Raw genomic sequence first — 22289 nt, forward strand, 5'->3', positions numbered from 1 at the left:
ATTATGGGTGTGTGTGGGTGTGTGCATGTGTGAAACCCCAGGTAGTGGTTTTCAACCTTTTTAATCTCACAACACACTAACAAGTTGCTAAAACTGCATGACACTGTTTTGTCTCCCACAAAGAATATTTCTCTTGCCAGGCCCTCAGTTGGCTTTTCTCCAACATACGCTTGTCCTTCCCACCCAACTCTCTCTGTTAGTTTCTTCATTACCACACATCCCCCCACAAACTTGCAGTGCCTATACACTGTAGAAATAACGCACTTTGACACCATTTTAACTGCTATGGCGCCATCCAACAGAATCCTAGGGTTTGTAGTTTTGGAGGCACCAGCACCCTTTGGCAGAGAAGGCTAAAGACCTTGTAAAAGTACAAATCCCAGGATAACATAGAATGAATCTACAGCACAAAGTGGTACCAAACTGCATTATGGAGATGCACTTATAGAGTGTAGATGCACCCACAGAGACAGGGTGCACACAGTGTAGATGCACCCATAAAGACAGTCTCTATCCACTGCACTTCACCCACTTTCTTCTTCCACTATGGAGAATGATTGAGGCAGAAGCAAAAGGGGAGCATCTGTTGCCACCCTGAGAGTGAGGAAGAGAATGAGCAGGTGGCCTTCATTTCCTCTGCAACTCTGGGTTCATAGGAAATTTCAGCTCCGTGAATTATTCAAGGACCCTAGAGGTGAAGGGATGACTCCCTGACGTTTCAGAAGGAAGGCTTTCACACATGTGTGTTTCCCTGATATTTTACCAACATTTTACCAGCACTTGCCCCATGGTAAGCACTGGTGTGAAAATCTTCCATGATCCTTTGCCACTGCCCCTTGGGTTTAAATGCATGCTGAACTTGGTCATGCTTCTCTCACCCTACCCTCTGCCATCATTTAGAGAATGGAGGAACCAGAGAAGAAGAAAGACAAAAAGGAGGAGGAATAGTTTCTTTCCTTTCTTGCTCTCAATTTTATCCCTTTATTTGTTATGTAAAGCAAAATTTTAAAGCTGTGCAAATCCCACTACACTTTTTAAAGAATGAAACAAACACTTAGCCCAGTGGTTTTCAACCTGAGCAGTACTTCTCATTATTTATTTATGGCTCATGTATGCAGCAGTGCACCTGCTGTCCTTTTGCAGTGTACACATTAGGTTTTGTTAACATAATTATTATTATTATTATTATTATTATTATTATTATTATTAAACTTTATTTCTAAAGCGCTGTAATTATACACAGCGCTGTACAAAGTCGGTAAAATTAGAGAGAATATAAAAGCCTGCCGAAGGCGTACATTCTAAAATAATAACAATTAAAAGAGGAATAGTTAAAATTACCATATAGAAAAGAAAAAACAAATTAAAAACATCAAATATCAAACAAATCACATCACATCAAATATTATCAGACAGCCAGATGACAATCACAAATTCCCTGAGAATGCTTCCCTAAACAATATGGTTTTCAGCTCAGCCTTAAAGCTGGTTAGGGAAGTGATGAGCCGTGCATGCAGAGGAAGAAGGTTCCAGGAATTAGGGGCAGCAAGAGAGAAGGGACGGATCCGGGATGGGGCAGAGGAGATCCTGGGTGGAAAGAGGAGACTTTGGCTACCAGAGCAGAGAGTGCGAGTAGGGATGTAGGGAGAGAGAAGATCGGTTAAATAAAGAGGGGCCAGCCCATGCAGGGCTTTAAAGGTGAGTAGAAAGAGTTTGTACCTGATGTGGAAAGGACAAAGGAGCCAGTGAAGGGAGGACAACAGAGAGGAGACATGATCATAATGGCGAGCGAGTGAAATAATGTGTGCAGCTGAATGCTGAACAGAAATTAATGGGTGAACATGAGAGAGGGGAAGCCCTGCCAGGAGGAGGTTACAGTAGTCTAGTCATGAGACCACTAGGGCATGGACCAGTGTCTTTGCGGTAGAAGCTGAGAGATATGGCCGGATTTTGGCGATGTTGTAGAGAAAGAATCTGCAGACTTTGGCTGTAGTCTGGATCTGAGGGATAAATGACAAAGAGGAGTCAAATATGAAACCAAGACTGCGGGCTTCCTGGACCGGCTGGATAGAGATGTTATTGATAGAAATAGAAAAGGAGTAGTGAAGGGTGGGCTTAGGAGGGAAAACAAGAAGCTCGGTCTTGGACATATTGAGCTTCAGGCGCCGATGGTGCATCCAGTGGGAGACAGCTGTTAAATAGGATGACACTTGCTGCTCTAGCTCAGGCAAAAGATTAGGGGTGGAAAGGTACAGCTGGGTATCATCGGCGTACAGATGGTAGGAGAAACCAAAAGAACTGATACGTTTGCCAAGGGAGAGTGTGTATAAAGAGAACAGAAGGGGACCCAAAACAGAGCCCTGAGGAACTCCAACAGATAAGGGGACAGGAGTTTATCTTAATGAAACTTTATCTTAATGAAATCTAGAAGGCTATTTATGGTTTTGATTTAATAATATAAATATATAAAAATGTGTGTGTGGGGGGGGTTGTTCTTGTTTTGCTTTTTAGAGAAAAAAAGAATAATTGGGAAAAGGGCAAGGCACAATGAATCAAACCAAAGTACTCACTCTGCAATATAATCCATAAATTTCCTTGATTCCTAGAAGATAAAAGGTAAAGACAACTTTTTTATTTAGGTGAAAAGGACGACTTCTCAAATTTATACACAATATAAAGAGATAAGTGTCAAAAATGATTTTTTGTGCTGATAAGAATTATAACTACATTTGAGCCTACAAGGAAGGTAAATCCATGTTTGAGCAGCTTAACTTTCTACTCACTTGAGCCGTAAAGTTTCCTTGAACAAGACCCTCTACCCACAAATGTGACTTGAAAGCTTTCACAAATTCCAGTAAAGATTCTAAGGTAATGCCATCTGTAATGGTCTGATATTTCTCTATTAAAGACCATCTGCCATGTTCCAGTATTGAGAGTCGCAGATCTCTGTAAATCCAGGAAAACAATACATAAAAAGATATGTGCTGATTTCATTCATTCATTCATTCATTCATTCATTCAAATATTTATATTTCACCCTCTATGTAAAGAAATCAGGGCAGTGAACAATAAAACTATACAATGTAATAATATGTTTTTTAAAAATCTGAAAATATACTAAACAGTTTAATAAGGTAAAGGTTGAAACTCAACAGGTTAAAACCACAAAATACATTAAAACAATTCAAAACTACCATGGACCCTGCTGGAGTTTGTTACCAAGACCCTCTATGGATACCAAAATCTGTAAATGCTCACGTCCCATTAAATAATATTAAATACATTAAATACAATGGCACAATAAAATGCTGTTCCTTATACCAAATGGTAAAATCAAGGCTTGCTTTTTGGAATTTATATTTTAAAAAAAAATACTTTTAAGCTGTGAGTGATTGAATCCATGCATAAAGAATCCATGGATACCGAGGGCAGACTGTATGTCCATGTACAGATTTGTATAGAACCAGTTAAACCCCCAACACTTTTGTTTTCAGCTCATGCCAGAATGGTAGCAATACAGATGACAATTGGGTCTCCAAGTGGAAGGTTTCCATAACTGGAGTGCCATAGCAGAGAAGGCCTGCATGTGCGAGGAAATTATTGTCTCTGTTCAACCCATTGCTGATGGACGGCATTCCATCTTGGACCCCAGAATAGCTGTCCTTGAACAAAAGACTTCAAAGGAAGATTGGAAAGAGAAACAGCAGAATTGAAGTTTATCAACAAAGTACACACCATCAGCAATGGGTTGGAGAGCTAGAATGATTTCTTAGCATACAGCACACGTTATAATACTAGCTAACCCGTGAGCCTCATGGGGGCTCTCTCAGCCAGTTCATCACATTTTCTTTTTGGAAGAATAACTCATTCATATGGTTATTTACTAACCTTGGCTTTAGACAACATCCTTGTCTTGTCTGCCGATGATTGTTAAAATTGAACTTGTTATCTGATCTAGACACCCAAAACTCTACACAAATTTGCATTCCTATGAACATTCTCACACAGAGACTGCCAATAGGACAGTCCCTGGTTTTCCATTCCACCAAATGCATCTGAGGAAGTAGGCTCAAGTCTACGAAGCTCATGATGCCAAGTTCTGTCTTTCAGTTAGTCTCAAAGCTGCTTCAAGACAAGGTTCTTTTACAAAACTATTTGTAGATCTAGATCAAATCAATTAGATTTCGTGCACCATGATGCAGTAAAAATATTGAGATAAGTAGTCATTGTGCATTACCTTGAACATTCCCTGAATGATAGACAATCACTTTGACTTTTGCCAGTATGCAATCAGCATGTCTATAAATCAGCCTTATATCAAAGGTGATGTCAGGACTTTTTTTTCCTGCATGGTAATTTCTTTAGCCAAGTCAGTTTGTACCACTGAGGTCTTAACTTTTTGGACTTTCCACAGTTCTTCCTAAAATACTCACTTTGCCAGTGTTTCTAAGGTAATTTCTAAAAATACTCACTTTGCCAGTGTATCTGTTTTGATGAGATAATTAAAATACGTCTTTTTAAGCTGCTCCATTATAACCTGGAAAGTTGAAGGTGTGATACTAAGGTCAGCCAAGTGGTCAATGACAAGTTGAAAGAGCAGCTGAGGGAAAAAGGGGGAGAAATTTTGTTAATAAGACCAGTTTGGCCAAAGAAAAGACTAACATACACATAGATGCACAACCTTTTCTAATACATAATATATCAGTATATATAAACAGAAGTTTCTGAAATGGAAAGCAACTCTGTTTTGCATATAGGATCTTGAAGAACCTGGAAATCAAAGGAACATTTCTAAGGAACATTTGATAAATATATTTAATCTGAAGTACAGAAAATAAAAGGAAACTGTGGTAATGGTCTTTAAACATTCAAAGGACAGTCATGTATAAAATGGATGAAAAGGTATGCGACACCATTCATGAATTACACATTTCCCAGAGTTGAGAATTATCAATACAAAAAACAAATTTCTAACCATAATTTACATTCATGTTCATGGTCAATAATGTGAACAGCATGAATCTGACAATAATGTCAAAGGAAAGTAGAATTGGGGCCATTCACGTACTGATGGTGCTCAACCCCTCTGGTGAATGCATCCAGCAGCTTCTTGTAGATGTTAAACATCATGGAAAACAGAATGTAACCCTTTGGCACTCTACAGCTTAAGAATTATGGGGCTGAACAAAAATTGTCCAATTCCATCTGCTATAATTGACCTTGTAGAAACAGAAGCACTAAAATGTCCATGGCAACCTGTTGATGACACCAAAAATGACAGAGAGATCTAAGAGGGTCAACAAAGTCACACTGTTCCTATTTCTTCCCCAGAGTAGGATGGTCCAGATGGTTTTGGTTGAAACTCCCAACCTGAAACTAAATTGCTCTAGATAATCTATATCCTCCTGAAGCTTTTGAAACTGACCAGCCACCACTCTTTTAAGCACCATCCTCAAAGAGAAATATGAAAGAGATATTAGCAATATGGCAGCATTTTTCATATACTACTGGGTCCAGAGAAGTGCTTTTCAGGGAAGGCTGTATTATCACCTCTTTTAAGGTGTCAAGCACTACCCCATGACCCCATGCACCACAATAACTTATACCCTCCAAGACTAAATCTTATCAATCAAGATTGGCAAGGCTCAAGTTGACATGTAGTGGGATAGAAATATTCAAGTATGCAAATTTAATGCCTTAGACTGAAATAATTGAAACTAGATGATGCTAAAGACACCACCACAAATCCTGCCACAACTGTAGTGTCAAGATCTGAGTAGAAACATGCACTTCCTTCTGTAAATCCTTAGCAAATTAATTACAGCAGATGACTTAGTGTTCCATTCTTATAACTTCTGATCCCAACCACAATAAACTGCTTACCACCTGGAACAATGAATGTACCATGTAGTACACACAGAAAAAAGTTATTATATTTGGCCGAACTCATTTGGCTTGCACCACCTGTTCTACCATCATCAGCTATCCTGTAAAGTCACCCATAGATTTTCCATGAATCAGGGGACCTGAAAGGACACTGGAGAGTTGCGTCATAGCCTTTTCCATCTCATTATTCTATAGCAAGAGTAAGTTTTATGTTTATTAAGTAATACAGGCTACTCACAGGCAACTTATGATTGAAGCCTTTCACTCGAATGGTGAGACCATGCTCTTTAGTTAGAACTTTGTATTCCAACTGGGCAACATCTGCTTCATAGGCTGGCTCAGCAAGGTTGTGGGTGAGAATGTTTACAAAAGCATCAAAAAGGACCATACTGGATGGGGAACAATATAACAAATACAGCAGAGTGAATGGCGTTGTTGTCTTAGCTCGGAGGACTGACAAAAAGTGGACATATTAATACTCTTGCACTAGAAAGGAATCATGTTTTAGAATTTCATCTCACCATATGCTGTAATCGTGTCCCCTCAAATATTGCCCTTACTCCAAAGAAGTAAATTATTAAATATTTCATCTTCATAGGCAAGGTTTTGGCTTTGCTGTATGTGGAACAGTGAGATCCTACATTGTCAGACATAGCTATGGATGACACCACAAAAAACACTATGAAATGTCACCTCGCAACCCCTACTTCTGAAGCCAAGCAATACCTCAGGCTAAGGGTATTTGAGGCTCTGCAGATTGGGACCCTGGGAAAGGATTACAGTTGCATTTATTCAGTTGCAGGGTGTGTTGAACAAGGCACCTGGAGAGATGCTTTGGGCCTCATCCTCTGAGGGAAGATCATAGGTAGATGAGGAGGCCCTGAGAGCCTTATCTGGAATATAGGGCAGAGATTATCCAGCCCCTTTCTAGATGCTTTCTCCAAAATGGAAACCAGTTTGCTCTGATTTAAAATGCTGTTGTGTAAAATAGTAAATTCAGTTGTAGTAAAATATTTTGTGGGTCAAAATTCTGTTGGTGTCACTTGTGTTTCTGTGTAAGTGTTCGACTTTTCTTTTTTTGGTCTTACGTGTAATGTCCACATTCAGTTCAAGGTTGTGGAATTGGAGATTCATGTGTGATGCTGTTGCACGTGGCTGCCTGTACACATTCTCAGCCAATGTATAATCTATCTGCCCCTAAATTTGAAGGTAGTACACTTTTGGTTGTATATTGAATTGCCTGTATTCACTTCTACATTTGGTAACAATATATTAGCTTTATATTGGGATGTGAGTTAGTTCAGTTAGACAATAATGCCAGTCAACAGAAGGGGTTGTGTAGCAGCATTAGCAAATAAATCCAATGTGGAGATTTTATATAACCATGATGTTATATCCACCCTCAATTGCTAATTAATATCGGCCATCGGATTTATATCATTCAGGCACTGACATTTCCATGCAAATAAATAAATAAATTTAATAATATTTATAAAATATTTAAATGATACATAAAAGTGAAAAAAGAATACATACTTCAATGCAGACTGTTGTATCAATGGAGACACCAGATAGAAACAGATAAATGCTGAAGAAAAAGTATTGAATTGGAAACATAAGAAGCAGAAGCAAAATTGCATGAAATGTTTCTCACACTTGCCTCTTTATATTTATTAACTTAAATGTGAGTTATGTGTTGTTACAAGACACAATTGAGCCACTTGTAAGCTATCAAGATTGCTAGTGATCCCTCCAAATTCACTTCCAGGAGACCGTACTGTATTTACAAAGCTCTAAGTGGACCATCACACAAGTACTTAAAGGACCACTTTATTAAGCATCAAAATCAGCCAGAGATAGCTCTGCTTGTGGTATCTAAGAATAGTATGACCCACAGGTCTACCACACATGGCAGGATTTTCTAGGTAATATCACCTCATTTATGGAACTCCCTTCTCTTAAAGATCTTATTTTCCCCTCCCTTTGTCCTTCAGGTATCAGTAAAAAACATATCTGTTTGCACTACATTGTTTTTTGAATAAGCAAATGTTGGATCAGACTTTTATTTTTATTGCTTTTATTATATTTCAGCAAACATTTGTGATTTTTAGATATTTATCATTTTAGACATGTACATCTTGTACTTTTGAAGTTGTTATTTTAGAGATTTGTAATTTGCGGTTTTAACTGTTTTGTTTTTATAAAGAATATTAGCTACTCTAATGTTTGAACATTGGACATGGACTCAGAAGAACAGGGCTTCAATCCCTGTACAGCCATGTCTAGTTCTGGGCACCACAATTTAAAAAGGATGTTGAGAAGCTGGAGCATGTCCAGAGGAAGGCAACTAAAATGGTGAAAGGTCTGGAAACCATGCCCTATGAGGAATGACTTAGGGAGCTGGGGATGTTTAGCCTGAAGAAGAAAAGGTTAAGGGGTGATATGATAGCCCTGTTTAAATACTTGAAGGGATGTCACATTGAGGAGGGAGCTAGCTTGTTTTCTGCTGCTCCAGAGACCAGACCCCAGAGCAACGGATGGAAGCTACAGCAAAAGAGATTCCACCTCAACATTAGGAGGAACCTCCTGATAGTGAGGGCTGTTAGACAGTGGAACACACTCCCTCAGAGTGTAGTGGAGTCTCCTTCCCTGGAGGTCTTTAAACAGAGGCTGGATGACCATTTGTCGGGGATGCTTTGATTGAGATTTCTTGCATGGCAGGGAGTTGGACTGGATGGCCCTTGTAGTCTCTTCCAACTCTTACTATTCTATGATTCTATGTAAAACCACTCTAACTGTCTCAGCCTCAGAGGAAGGCAAAGGCAAATCCCCATTAAATAAATTTTGCAAAGAAAGCCCCGTGATAGGTTCACCTTAGGGTTGCCTAAGTCAGGAACGACTTGAAGGCACACAGCAACAACAAACCCAGATGCTATGAGAAAGGGTGGGGGTATGAACTGAATTAACAACTCCTACATCATAAAATGTGCAGAAGAGAACAGAAAATTCCAAGCACTGGATACTCTCCAAACACACACAAACCATAACTGGATACTCCACATGTTAACTTACTATTAACCACAGATTTTGAACTACTTTCCAATCAGTTTCCCAAAGGATACCTTGGTAAGAATCTACTAGAAGGAAGAGCTCTCCAGAGTGCTGGCTGATATTAATAGTAAACCAAATGATCATGAAGCCATTCAGTATTACTGTACTTGATTTGTTCTCTTTCATGCTTGTAAACACATGAGGTGTCTTAAACACTTTCTATCAGAGTTTACCTTTGGGGACACCAAATTTGTTGTCTTCCTTGTACCAAAGGCATCCTTGACGTGTATCAAATATCTTTTGGGGATATTCTTTGGCACGTTTGCTGAATGGCTTCACAGAGAAATCTGTGGCTATCATAGGAGATAAAATATACCGGTTACTAGACAGCAAGCCCATGCTCATTCATACAATTCGATATAAAGGTGTCTTCTTATGTAGCTCACCAGAGGTGGTTGATTACAACTCCCATCATGCTTCAAGCAAGCTAGTTGGATAGAGAACTAATTGAATTCACTTGAATAGAATTTTAAAATATGTTAAATTCTATATGTGATGTTTGCTATTATGTTTGCACATTTTTAATATGTGAATCAAACACTTAATTGCTGGTATCCTTAAAGCAGTATATCAGGCAAGTCATTTATACTGCTACTTTACATATTAGAACAAAAGGCTTTGCAACTGATTTGACTGAGATGATCTGATAAAAAGATGAAAAACAAAAAGCATGGGGCCATTTGTGAACCTCGGCACTTTTGTGGCCTCTGTCAAGTCCACTTGTCATGGCTAGGAAAAAATCAAAACATTCTCCCTTGTGCCTGGAAACACTCTGCCCTGCATGTCTACAGGACTCTATGGTGTGGGATGAGCTGGCCTCTGAATATGGTTACCTAGACAACAACAACAACAATGTTTATTTATAACACCCTTTCCACCAAAGGGCAGTATTTCAGAACATATACAATAAAAAACAAATGATGAAACACCACATTATAAAATGCTCAGATATTGAAATATTAAAATAATATATTAATAGGCTAAAAACAAAAACAAACAAAATTCTCCCCAATTAACAAACACACTATCTAATTGTAGATAGTCCTCTTGTTATAGTACTGACCTATGTATTTATTTTCTTTTGGGAGGTGGAAATCTGGATTTAACTCAAAATCAGTGGCCCACAGTTTTCTCCAGTATTCATCAATGTCTGTGAATATACAACATACTTAGAGCAAAGACATACAACAACTGAGCACTAAAGTCAGAATTGTCCAGGCCATTATATTCCCAGTTACCAGGTATGGATGCAAGAGTTGTACAGTGAAGGAAATGGACAAGAAACTAAATCAACTTATTCAAAATGTGGTGCTGAAGGAGAGTACTTAGGATACCGTGGACAGCCAAGAAGACAAACGGAATCTGTTCTTGAACAGATCAGACCAGAGTACTCCTTGGAAGCTAAGGCACGTTACAGACCACCCAAAAGGGTGGTCTGCTGCCACCCTTGTTTGCTGCACGAAGGAGCCGTAGTGGACAAACCATGCGGCTCCTCTGCACAGCAAAAAGAACCTGCAAAAGTGGGTTCTTCTTGTGGCGCAGTTATGATGCTGCAAGATGCCAATGCTACCCTTGCGGCATCACAACTGCACCGTGATGTGCGGATGCTAGCCGTCCGTCATGTCAAAATGGCGGTGCCCATCTGTATAGGGCACTGCCAGTTTGACGCCCTCGTCACATGCGAGGGGTGAGAGGCGTCTAAAAGTGCTGCCCCTCACACGTGACGACGGCGCCTCTATGGGCCCGTCTATATGGGCCCGCCACAGATGATCAAGTTGAGTCTGTTGTACTTTGGCCACATAATGAGAAGGCATGAATCACTGGAAAAAACAATAATGCTATGAAAGGTAGAGGGTAGAAGAAAGAAGGAAGGCCACAGACCAGGTGGCTAGACTTAACCTGGGCAAGGCAGTGGAGGACAGGGGTTCTTTGAGATGCCTCATCCACAGGGTCATGAGTCAGAGTCAACTCGAGGGCAGCTAACAACAACAACAATATGTTTAGTATGGCAGACTGAAGTCAACAGCTAGTGTTGCTAACAGCCATCACATTCCATTGTATCAAAACTGGCCTAAAATGCAGGTAAAATGAATTGTTCCACTGCTCATACTGATTTCAGAAACCTTCTAAAGCCAAAGAACTGCCTCCCCTTCCACATGGGACACCAATTCAATCTCTTAATATCATATTGAAACAGAGAAATAGGGAAGCAATTAGCAATTCATATTGAATTGAGACGCAGATAATCCTCTCAGATCGTCATTCTTAAGACTCCTCCTCTTCTACTTGTCTTAATGCACCAGATGCTAAGGAAGCACATTTTACAATGTAACTGTAAAGACTTTTTAAATTGTTTTACCTGAGGCACAGTATCTTGTCCCAAACCATTTTTCCTTCAAGTCACATATTTCCTCATAGGCAGGAGATAAGAGAAAGATGTTTACTTTTTGAGGAGTGAGATGATTAAGTGCATCAGCAATAATCTATAAATATAAAAGAATATACTGTTCAGTTTTAATCAGCCATTTCTAATGTACAACTGGAAAGAGTTATGCTCCCTCATTGGGTTGTCCTATCCTGATTGACCTAAGCCCATTTGCCAGGCTGAACAGACTGGTATGATATGTCAGCTTGGGGGCAGTGTGGGGGTGTGGCATATGAATGATGCATGTCCCGGCAGCATTGGGACGTTTCTCTGCAGCATGGCAATTAGAAGCCACACGCTACAGAAATACGGATGAGCCACTGGTGCAGTGAAAGGGATGGCTTTTTTTCCATCCCAAAAAGGAGCAGCATTTTGCCCCTTCTTTTTGGGATGGAAAAACACTGGATCAGGGCTGCAGTGAGTGGTTGCTGCAGCCCCAATCTGGTGCTCAAAGGGGCAGCCAGAAGTCGTTCCTTCGGGGTGGTCTGCTTCACCCCATAGAGAACCATGGCTCAAAGTGAGCTTATCAGAATCCTGATTGCATATTCTACATGGAGTTTCAGTCCAAAAGGCATGGAATAAAGGACTGCAAAAGAGTCAGACAGTTGAATTACAGATCTGTGCATGTATATAAATATTAGATATTCATTGTCACAGATAACACTGATGTCTGTATTTCTTGTTCTGTCTAAGGCACCAGTTTAGAGGTGCATACATCTGTCAATCAATTGCTGATATTCCAGATTCTTTTTCCTATTTCTGCCTGATTTCTTAAAAAGCAGTGTGCTAAAAACAATTTCATATTTTTGTGCTCTTTTCATCTAATATATGTATTTTCCTCTAATGCACACACTTTCAGGTGCTTTTCCCTTTATACGCTTTTCAGTATATTTAACATAATATGCATATTTATGTGTATTAGTTTCGTTCAGAGAATTGCATCACAAAAAAATTGAGAAGTGTGAACATTAAATGTATCTGCAATCAGTACATATGTTGATTATGAAAAATGCACATTAATTTCATATCAAAATGTGAACTGAACAAAATTCTTCCCCATCCCTACACTAGATTAAGAACATGCAAATTTATTCTACTTCCATTTCATAAAAGTACAAGATTCAAAATTTTGTCAGTAAAAAAATTCTGGATGAAGACTGGGAAATGTTGGCCAGACAGCTTTTTTGCTTTACAGAAGAACAAATAGATTGGTGTTTGTATAAATTCTTTTCCCCCAAACAAAAATGAGACTCACTTACTTCAGGGCTATACTCAGTCAGTAGCTGATCTCCTATTAGTAGGTCCTCCTTCTGATAGATGTGCATATACTCACAGATATTTTCTACATATTCAAGGGGGTCAGCCTGGGGATGAACAACACTTCAGAAATCACAATGTCAAAAGGTTATAGTTAAGGTTTCTTAGGGAGTTGACTTTGAAACATGACAATTAACTTGAGAGTTAGTCGATAGATCAACCATGTATTGAAAATTCTACCATAGGGATAGAAGTGAGACAATATTGAAATACCTGTTCCTGGAAGCAAAATTCATTGCCTTCAATCTTCTGAATTTCTTCCCATATTCTGTGGGAAGGAAGGGAATTATGTAGCCACATCTTTTATATTTATATATTTATTTTTCAATGAAGCCATGAACCTGAAGCCATGAAATTCTAGACACAATATCTAGTAGAAGCCCCCACCATTCGTCTATTTTTCTTTAAAAAAAATAGATATGAGAATGAATAAGCTAGGTATGATAAATTGTGTGGGAAAGAAACATAACCTACATAAAACTGGTTTATTTATTAGGTGTATTTATATCCTGCCTTTTCTCTCATTCTCTCCACTTTATCCTCACAATGGCCCCATGATGCAGGTCAGGCTGACAGATAGTGGCTAGCCCAAGAAAGAAGGACCTATTTGGTGAATTTCATAGCTCCATTGGAGTAGAACCAGGTTGTCCCAAGTCCACTTCCAACAGTCAAATCTCCACAGCCCTGTCTGCATGTTCTAAATAATCTATAAAAAATGTCCTGCAAGAAAGGCAGTATATAAATAAAATGAATAAAATAAATGAACTAGCCTCTCCATCCTCTTGGCAGGGAGTCTGGATGATGCCCAAACCCTGAGGATGCCATGAACAGTCTGGCCAATGTCTGGACTATTCAACATCAACTCCAGGGTATATCCTTCTTTAAACATTCTTGAAAAGATGCAGGAGAAGCCTGGGTTGCATATGGGCTGCATATTGCCCATCGACAGGGAAATGCGGTAAGATCCACCTTCTTAAAGTTATATCCCACATCTATCATGGGAGCAAAAGGCAATGCAATAAACTCCTTACATGCTTTGAGGTCAGAAAGAGGTGCCCAGCTATGTGACTGATGCTGGTCACCTCATTCTGATACTAGGAGTGAACAACTCACTGCAGTGCCAGCAGCACTGGTTGGCACAGTGGGATGTACATGTGAACAGATGCTCTCTCTTTCAAATGATCTTGAGCATGCTTACATCCTTTCCTAGCTTATCTCTTCACCTGGACTGAGCTCACGGTACTAAAGCACAGTTCTCAAACATTTCTAAAAACATGCTATAACTTCTACTTATCCTATTACTACATTATGGTAGGACAAAAGCCTATGCAACTCCTTACATAGTCACAAAGGTGCTACAACACCCCTTTGCATACTGATATTCTAGACCAACACAACTATGTCTCTGGATCAAAAAAGGTTGTTATTGAATAACAGTAACAGGATAATATGGGCAATCTGCCCTCCACCTTTTGGCATAGTATGGTGTATCAGTTAGATCTAGAGAACCACAATGGTTCCAAGACTAAGAAAAACAGGGATGTAGCCTGTAGGGGAGGGGGAATGTATGTCAATCATTCTTATTCTTTTTGCTTGTGTAGTAAGCTCTCGATGCCTTCCAGCTGATACTGCAAACAGATTTATTTTAAAAAAAACTCTTATCTAAAGTAATAAAGAAGATATATCTGTGATGTTGTGATGTCTCACTCACATGTGGAAGTCATAATGTGATGCTGCCTTCATGAACTGATAAGCTTACATATGTGAACTGGCATACATGATTTTCCCCAGTGACCTGCATTTTGCCTATAACTTTTAAATTATCCTTTATCCCTTCAGTCAGTTACAGCATCAGTTCCAATATAAACTGAAAATGCATTAAAAGAGAGAGAGAGAGAGAGAGCGCAGAAATACATTATCACAACTTTAAAGCATACCTTTTTTCAGGACCATTTTTTTGTAGCATCTTCAAATATTGGAATATTAAATGAATAACCTGACGACGGAGAAATGAATCCATGAATCAATGGATTACACATCACTATGAGAAACAGTGGTGGAGTTTAAGTTAACAATGGTTTGATGAACAAGCCAGTTTCTGTCTTGCAGAAAGCAAAGAAGCTTGTTTTGAATGAATGAATGAATGAATGAAACTTTATTTCTATACCACCGTTCCTACGATCACGGCGGTTTACAACATGTGATGAAATACAAAAATACAAAATACAACACAATAATCCTCCCATGTTAAAACAATACAAAAACAACATTAAAATCCATCATTCATTCCAATAGTTAAAAACCAATTAAAAACAATAAAACAATCCAAATACAATCCAAAGAAATCACCCAATGTGAACACAGTGTGCAGGAGAGAATGACAATCAGGGCATGTGGGGGAAGGCTTGGCGAAACAGGTGAGTCTTAAGATTTTTCTTAAAAGACTCGAGGGAGGGGGCTGAGCGGAGCTCATCAGGGAGAGAGTTCCAAGACTGCGGGGCAGCAACAGAAAAAGCCCTCTGCGCAGTCGCCACATATCTCATCTTCGGAACTCTCAAGAGTTTTCTCTCACCTGACCTGAGAGTGCGGGGCGGATTATATGGGGAGAGGCGGTCCTCCAAGTACTCTGGGCCCAAGCCATTTAGAGCTTTATAGGTAACAACCAACGTCTTGTATTGCGCCCGGAAGCGAATAGGCAGCCAATGCAGATCTTTCAAAATAGGTGTTATATGGCTGGCCCTGGAACTGCCAGTGACTAGCCTGGCTGCCATATTCTGAGCCAGCTGTAGCTTCCGGGTTTGGTACAAGGGTTGCCCCATGTAGAATGCATTACAGAAATCAAGTCGAGAGGTTACCAGTGTGTGTACCACTGTTTCAAGGTTTTGAGCTTATTTTGCTCAGTGGAGGTTTTTTTGTACCTTCCTCCTCTGCCATTTCAAGCTGATGTCCCACATGTCTGCAGAATTCCTGGAATGGCATAGCCTTACTGTGTCACCACTTCACTCAGAGCTTGGAAAAGTTAATTGTATGGACCACAGTTCTAAGAATTCTCCAGTCAGTATGGCCAGTACTCCTGGAATACTACTTCTGGAAATCCCGCTGCAATTACATGCACTTAGGCCCTGTACACACCAGCCATTAAGACTGGCATGGGGTTGGAGTCGGAGAATAGCGTCCTCATGACACATGCCCAACTCAGGGCACCCTGATGCCGTGCGCTGCTCTACAAGGTGTACAGCATCATGGCGCTCCTTCAGTGCTACATCCATACGATGCAGCATCGAAGGTATGCCGTATAGCTGCGGCAACATGGCTATGGCACCCTTTTGAGGGCGCAAAAAGGAGCCACTTTTTGCAGCTCCTTTTTGCGCCCTCAAAAGGCCAGATTGGGGCTGCAGCGTGAGGTTGCCACAGCTCTGATCCGGCTAGGAAAGGGGCAGCGTCCCACTGCCCCTTAGGGGCTGTATGTACAGCCCCTTTGTCCACATAATATTTTCATTTTCTTGTTGTTCTTGCCTTAAAAATAGCTAGGGCAAGGCTCCAGAGCAAATCAGGAATAAAGCAGGAACTTGGGTTTGGATGTTAACGCAAGCTGTGGTTTGTAAGCCAGCTACAAACTATAGCTTTAAATAGGAGTTTCTTTCCCTCCCTGGTTTTTATTTTTTTAAAATCAGTTAGTTTCCCTGGGCACATCCAGACATTCACACAAAACACAATTAAGCCAAACTATCCACAACTTAGTGTTCTTTGAAAGTGCTGTCCTCCATCTGACAGCTCTGCTCATCCCTGACCAATGACCATGATGGCTAGTGTTGATAGGAGCCGTATTATAAAACATCTGGATTGTAACATAATGGGAAAGTCTAGGTTAGTGTTGTAAATTTAATCAATATTGTAGAGAATTCAACATCATTTATTTATTTATAAATGATTTTATGATTTTAAGTCTCTTTAGAAAGAATTCTACCCAATCGTTAACCAACTGTGCCTCACAAGCTCCCTTTGTCCATTAATGAAAAGCACATCATGAAAGTATTAGGAAGTGGAGCTTCATTCCTGGTTCCACTCCCAGAAGTAGTCCATGGATGTTATTGTCCAAAAAGTAACTTTTTCAAGTTCTGTCTTCTCTTTGAATCAGTGGGTTTAGGCCAGTACGCTTACCTCACTGCATTCTCAGAAATTTCCCCCTCCGTTCATTATAAAAGGATGTTAGGATAGGACCAAAAAATTAGAACTGCTTCTTGGGTTCTCTCCTGTTAACAATGCCCTTCAACAGTCTACACTGGGCAAACAGGCCAGCCTCCTACATTTGTCACTCAATGAGCATCCTTAAGAATGAACTTGTCACTTTATCACCATACCCACAAGTTTTGCAATTCTATGGCTATTCATTATAAAGGTCAGTCCTGGGCACCAGTTCATTCCATGCATCTGAGCAAGTAGACCAAGTCTACAAAAGCTTATGTGACAACTTCTTTCACACAGTTAGTCCCACAGGTACCACAAGATTCCTTTGCATACTGATATTCCAGACTAACATGGCTATGTCTTTGAATTCTGAAATAGATTCTACCTCATAGAAATGTTCCAAACCTTCATCTGTCAAAGTCACAGAAATGCTGAAGATGGAATAGGTAGAATTTTGTTCAAATCCTGTTTCACCATTACCTCCAAATAATGCAAGAGCCCAAAACCTATTGTAAAATGAAAGTCACAGATCATTAAATATATGCACATAATTCTATTTTAAATTGTTTTCACTCTGAATGACAGTTAATTTTTAAATTAAAAATGACGATGGCCCGTTCTGGACGGGCGTATAGTACGTCCCCAGGAAATACTAGGGTTAGGAAGGGGCGTCACTTCCTGACACCCTTAACCTTAGTACGGACTGGGTCCGTACAAAATGGTGGTGCCCATTCTACACGGGTGCCGCCATTTTGATGTCACGGACGCATAGCGTCTGGATGTCGTGCGGCGGAAATGAAGCCGTAAGTGTGTGACTAGCGCCTCGCGGCACCACTTCTGGGGTGCAAAAAGAAGCACCATTTTGGCGCTTCTTTTTTGCTGCGCCTGGGAACTGCGCAGTTTGGCCGCTGCAGTTCCTGGACACAGCAACTGGCGGCAGCAGCAGACCGCCGCTTTTAGGCGGTCTGTAACGTGCCTTGGTTTATGAAAATGAGTGCCATTATTTTTTTAAAAAAGAAAAATTAAATGGCTAACGATTTTACCTTACACTTAATACTAATAATAGTAGTTTCAAAAGATTAGTTATACTGAGGCTTGAGTGAAAGACAGCTGGATATATTTTTAATAATGGCAAATGATTGTAATGGTATATAGCAATGATATAATAATAACAATTATATGGCATATATGATGTTAATGTATTATAACTTTAGCATTTTGAAATAGATTAGAAATTCTTCCAATGGTAGTCAACCCTAGAGATGTAAAATTTCCAAAAATTTTGATGCCACAGGGGGAAAAATGGGAAATTATTGGAAATTTGAAAAAAAATGCAACATTAGCACTTTCTACAGATTGAAAGACACTCTGTTTCTATAGGAGCATAAAATATATGTACAATTTGATCTGGCTTAAAATTATCACAATTGGTATATTAAAATACAGAGTATTCAAATAATTATTACAAAGAGGATTTACTTTTGTTTAAAAAAATATTTATAACAAATGAGGTGTTGTTATCACAAAGTTTATAATTCCTTCTCCTCTTACTAGAAATTAGAAAACTCTGATACTGTACATAGTTTTTAGAAATGATTTGGATAATGTATAAACACCTTGTCTTAAAAATATTATTCATCCTGCTAAAATAAAACATTGCAATAAAAATGTTTAAAATGTTTTTTGCCCAAATTTTTCCATTTTTTTCTGGGCCTTCACATCTCTACCCTGAGACTTGATGAACAACCATTAGATCTGGTTCATTTTAGGCTAAGTGTCTAGACTCTAAAATTAAAACAACAACAAGAATGTCCCAAAATATTTACAAAAATCCATTTTATTATATACAAATTAAGCCCAATGGCTTTTGTTCCAGTTTTATTTCGCGGGCCTCATTCACTTATAAAAATCGCTGGCACTGGTTGTGAGGAGTGTATTGTGAAGCACAGTTACAGGTGACACCGTCATTCAGAACATACTTAGAATCATAGAGTCATAGAGTTGGAAGAGACCATAAGGGCCATCCAGTCCAACCCCATTCTGCCATGCAGGAAACTTCAATCAAAGCATCCCCAACAGATGGCTATCCAGCCTCTGCTTATAGACCTCTAAGGAAGGAGACTCCACCACACTCCGAGGGAGTGTGTTCCACTGTTGAACACCCCTTACTGTCAGGAAGTTCCTCCTAATGTTGGGGTGGAATCTCTTTTCCTGGAGCTTGCATCCATTGCTCTGGGTCCTGGTCTCTGGAGCAGCAGAAAACAAACTTGCTCCCTCCTCAATATGACATCCCTTCAAATATTTAAACAGAGCTACCATATCACCTCTTAACCTTCTCTTCTCCAGGCTAAACATCCTCACTCCCTGAGTCTTTCCTCATAGGGCATGGTTTCCAGACCCTTAACCATTTTAGTCACCTTCCTTTGGAAACACTCCAGTTTCTCAACATCCCTTTTAAATTGTGGTGCCCAGAACTGGACACAATATTCCAGGTGGGGCCTGACCAAAGCAGAATAGAATGGAACTATTACTTCTCTTGATCTAGACACTATACTTCTATTGATGCAGCCTAAAATTGCATTGGCCTTGTTAGCTGCCGCATTGCACTGTTGACTCATGTTCAATTTATGGTCTACTTGGACTCCCAGATCCCTTTTACACATAGTTTCATTCAGCCAGGTGTCATCCATCCTATATCTGTACATTTCATTTTTCCTCCCTAAGTGCAGTACCTTACATTTCTCCGTATTGAAATTCATTTTGTTAGCTTTGGCCTAGCTTTCTAACCTATTAAGATCATTTTTTGCATTCACTAAATATCTAGAAAGACTGTGATTTTGAATGGAACTTCAGTATTTGCAGGATTAATCAGCCCAAAGCAACTACGCAGATAGCAGCAAGGCTTGCAATTAATTTCAATTATTTATAAATTAAATTTATATTCCACTTTCTGGAAAGAGCTCAAGATAGCATTTGTAGCTCTTCACTTCCTCAGCTTGTCTACTCATAAATCCTCTGAGATAGGGTAAGCGAAAGAAGCATTTTCTCAAGATTGCTCTATTTGATGGCTCAGTGTGGACTTGAACTTAGCGGTCCCTACTTCCATGCCAGAACTCTAACCACACCACTATCTCGAGACAACCTCATACGTCAGAAGTATCCAAAATGTCCCTAGTTTGGAAAAGCACTACCCCAACCAAAGAAGATGTCAAAGAGTCAAGCGAGTTTATCCCTAGGCTTGTTGAAATTGTGAAGAATCCAAATTCCCTCTCAACATAGTGATGGCAGAAATTATTTAGAACTACTATCTCCTTGGGGAACCAGTATGGCATAGTGGTTTGAGTGTTGGACTACCACAGTAGAGACCAGGGTTTGATTCCTCATTCAGCCGTGAAACCCCCTGGATGGCCTTGGGCAAGTGACATGCTCTCAGCCTCTGGGGAAGACAATGCAAACATCATTTGAACAAATCTTCCTGAGAAAACCCTGTGATAGGGTTGCCGTAAGTTGGAAACAATGTGAAGGCACAGAACAACAAACTATCACCTTGGTCAGACTGTGTCAGCATTGTGTGTTTGTCTTGTGCTGTAGTAGTTTAGGATAATTTGACCTAATTTGACTCCATCCTCACTCCATCTTTCTGAACTTTTTTTTTTTTTTTTGCTCTTCCGCTACCAGAACAGTTCTGCTGGCAGATTGCTCTGTCAGCAGGTCTTTGAGATTAGCCAGAAGGAAAAAAACCCACATGTTTCTGCTGGCAGAAGGAGATTTCTGCCAAAGGATAAGATTTGTGTCTCATACAGTGGGCTCTTGATATCCCCTGGGGTTTAGTTCCATGAACCCCCATGGATAACAAAATCAACGGATGATCAAGTCCCATTAAATAAAATTGCCTAGTGAAATGGTGTCCCTTATATAAAAATCAAGCTTTGCTTTTGAGAATTTATATTTGTTTCAGTATTTTCAAGACATGGATGGTTGAATCCATGGTTTAAAACGTCCATAGATATGGAGGGCTAACTGTACTGACTCCCAAGTCTTTTGAGTTAGGATTGCACTCCAAATCATATCATCTCCCAATATGAGAACCACTGTGGAATAGTGGTTTAAGGGTTGCACCATGACTCTGGAGACCAGGGTTCAAATCTTGGGCAGGTAACACTCTCTTACCCTCAAAGGAAGGAAATGGCAAACTTCCTCTGAACAAATCTTGCCAAGAAACCCCTATGATAGGTAGTCAAAAATGACTTGAAGTCACACAAAAACAATCTTCCAGTATAGAAAACTGAGTTGTAAATAATATTATCTCGAATATTCAGAATCAATGTTTTTACTGGATTAATGATGGTATAATGATGGTATAATGATGTTCCCCTGGAACATTCCCTCTTTCATGCTTTTATGTATTATGAACAAAGCAAAATCTTCATACATACTTTTTTCTGAGTAGGGAAAGCACACTGCCTTGTCCTTCATGCCCTATCAGCCAAGAGATGTAATGAAGAGGCTTCACCCTGACAAGATTGGGGGAAAATATTAACTGTAATGTGATTTAACAAACAAAACAACCATCTTCAAAGATCTAATCTATTCTAAAATGTGTATCTCTAAAAAAGTGTTCATTTTCCTACTAGAATAACAACAACAACAACAATTTCTTACCCACCTCTTCTCATGGATCAAGGCAGGGAACAACAGCAACCAAGGATGAACAACATCAGTTAAAACACATTCATTAAAACACATTCATTAAAACACAACGGTTTAAAAGGACAAATAAGGCATATACCATTTAAAAGAGACCACATTTAAAATTCAGCATCTGAGTTAACAATTTAAAAACTATTTGGATAAGCCTGTCAGAAGAGTTGTGCTAAATCCGACCAAAGGCCTATACAATCTCCATCCTCTTTCCCACATATGAGTGCAATATTTTTCTCTTGCTGTCACATTGTTCTTCCCCAGTATGCAGCTTTCAGAGACATGCCTAGTAGCTGTTCTTCACCAACAGTGAAGGTCCTATTTGCTCAAAGAGGTGGGGGTGCCCTACGTACATCATCTAGGGTTGTACTCAAGGGCAAGATAAATTCATTTTACCATTTTCCTCTTCACTGTTTGAAACTCATTGAAAACTGTAGAGTTTTCAAAAACTATTCACAGTTCTGGAATTATTCTGTGCAAAAAGAAAGAAAGAGAAAATGTATTTGTTGTGCTAAAAATGATATTATCCATACAGAAAGCAATTTTCCTGCATAGAAAACTGCATGGAAAAAAACATTTCTGTGTAGAAAACACAAAAAATATTCCATATTAAAATAATTTCTGCACTTTTTTCTTTGCAGGATTTTTTTCTCTCTCTGCA

The 22289-nt window shown here is 39.4% G+C and overlaps 1 protein-coding gene across 1 annotated transcript in view; it reads right to left on the reverse strand.

Moving 5' to 3' along the window:
- Positions 1-22289, reverse strand: part of LOC121929831 (nardilysin-like) — a 356364-nt gene that overhangs the window by 17416 nt on the left and 316659 nt on the right. The window contains 13 exon segments of the mRNA XM_042465761.1: positions 2571-2602; positions 2784-2946; positions 4473-4600; positions 6125-6275; positions 7423-7474; positions 9171-9290; positions 10061-10147; positions 11357-11480; positions 12682-12786; positions 12953-13007; positions 14677-14735; positions 17313-17433; positions 21364-21441. Of these exon segments, the coding sequence (XP_042321695.1) occupies positions 2571-2602; positions 2784-2946; positions 4473-4600; positions 6125-6275; positions 7423-7474; positions 9171-9290; positions 10061-10147; positions 11357-11480; positions 12682-12786; positions 12953-13007; positions 14677-14735; positions 17313-17433; positions 21364-21441 (1275 nt within the window).

This window comes from Sceloporus undulatus, chromosome 4, assembly GCF_019175285.1.
Source record: "Sceloporus undulatus isolate JIND9_A2432 ecotype Alabama chromosome 4, SceUnd_v1.1, whole genome shotgun sequence".
Taxonomy (NCBI): Eukaryota; Metazoa; Chordata; class Lepidosauria; order Squamata; family Phrynosomatidae; genus Sceloporus; species Sceloporus undulatus.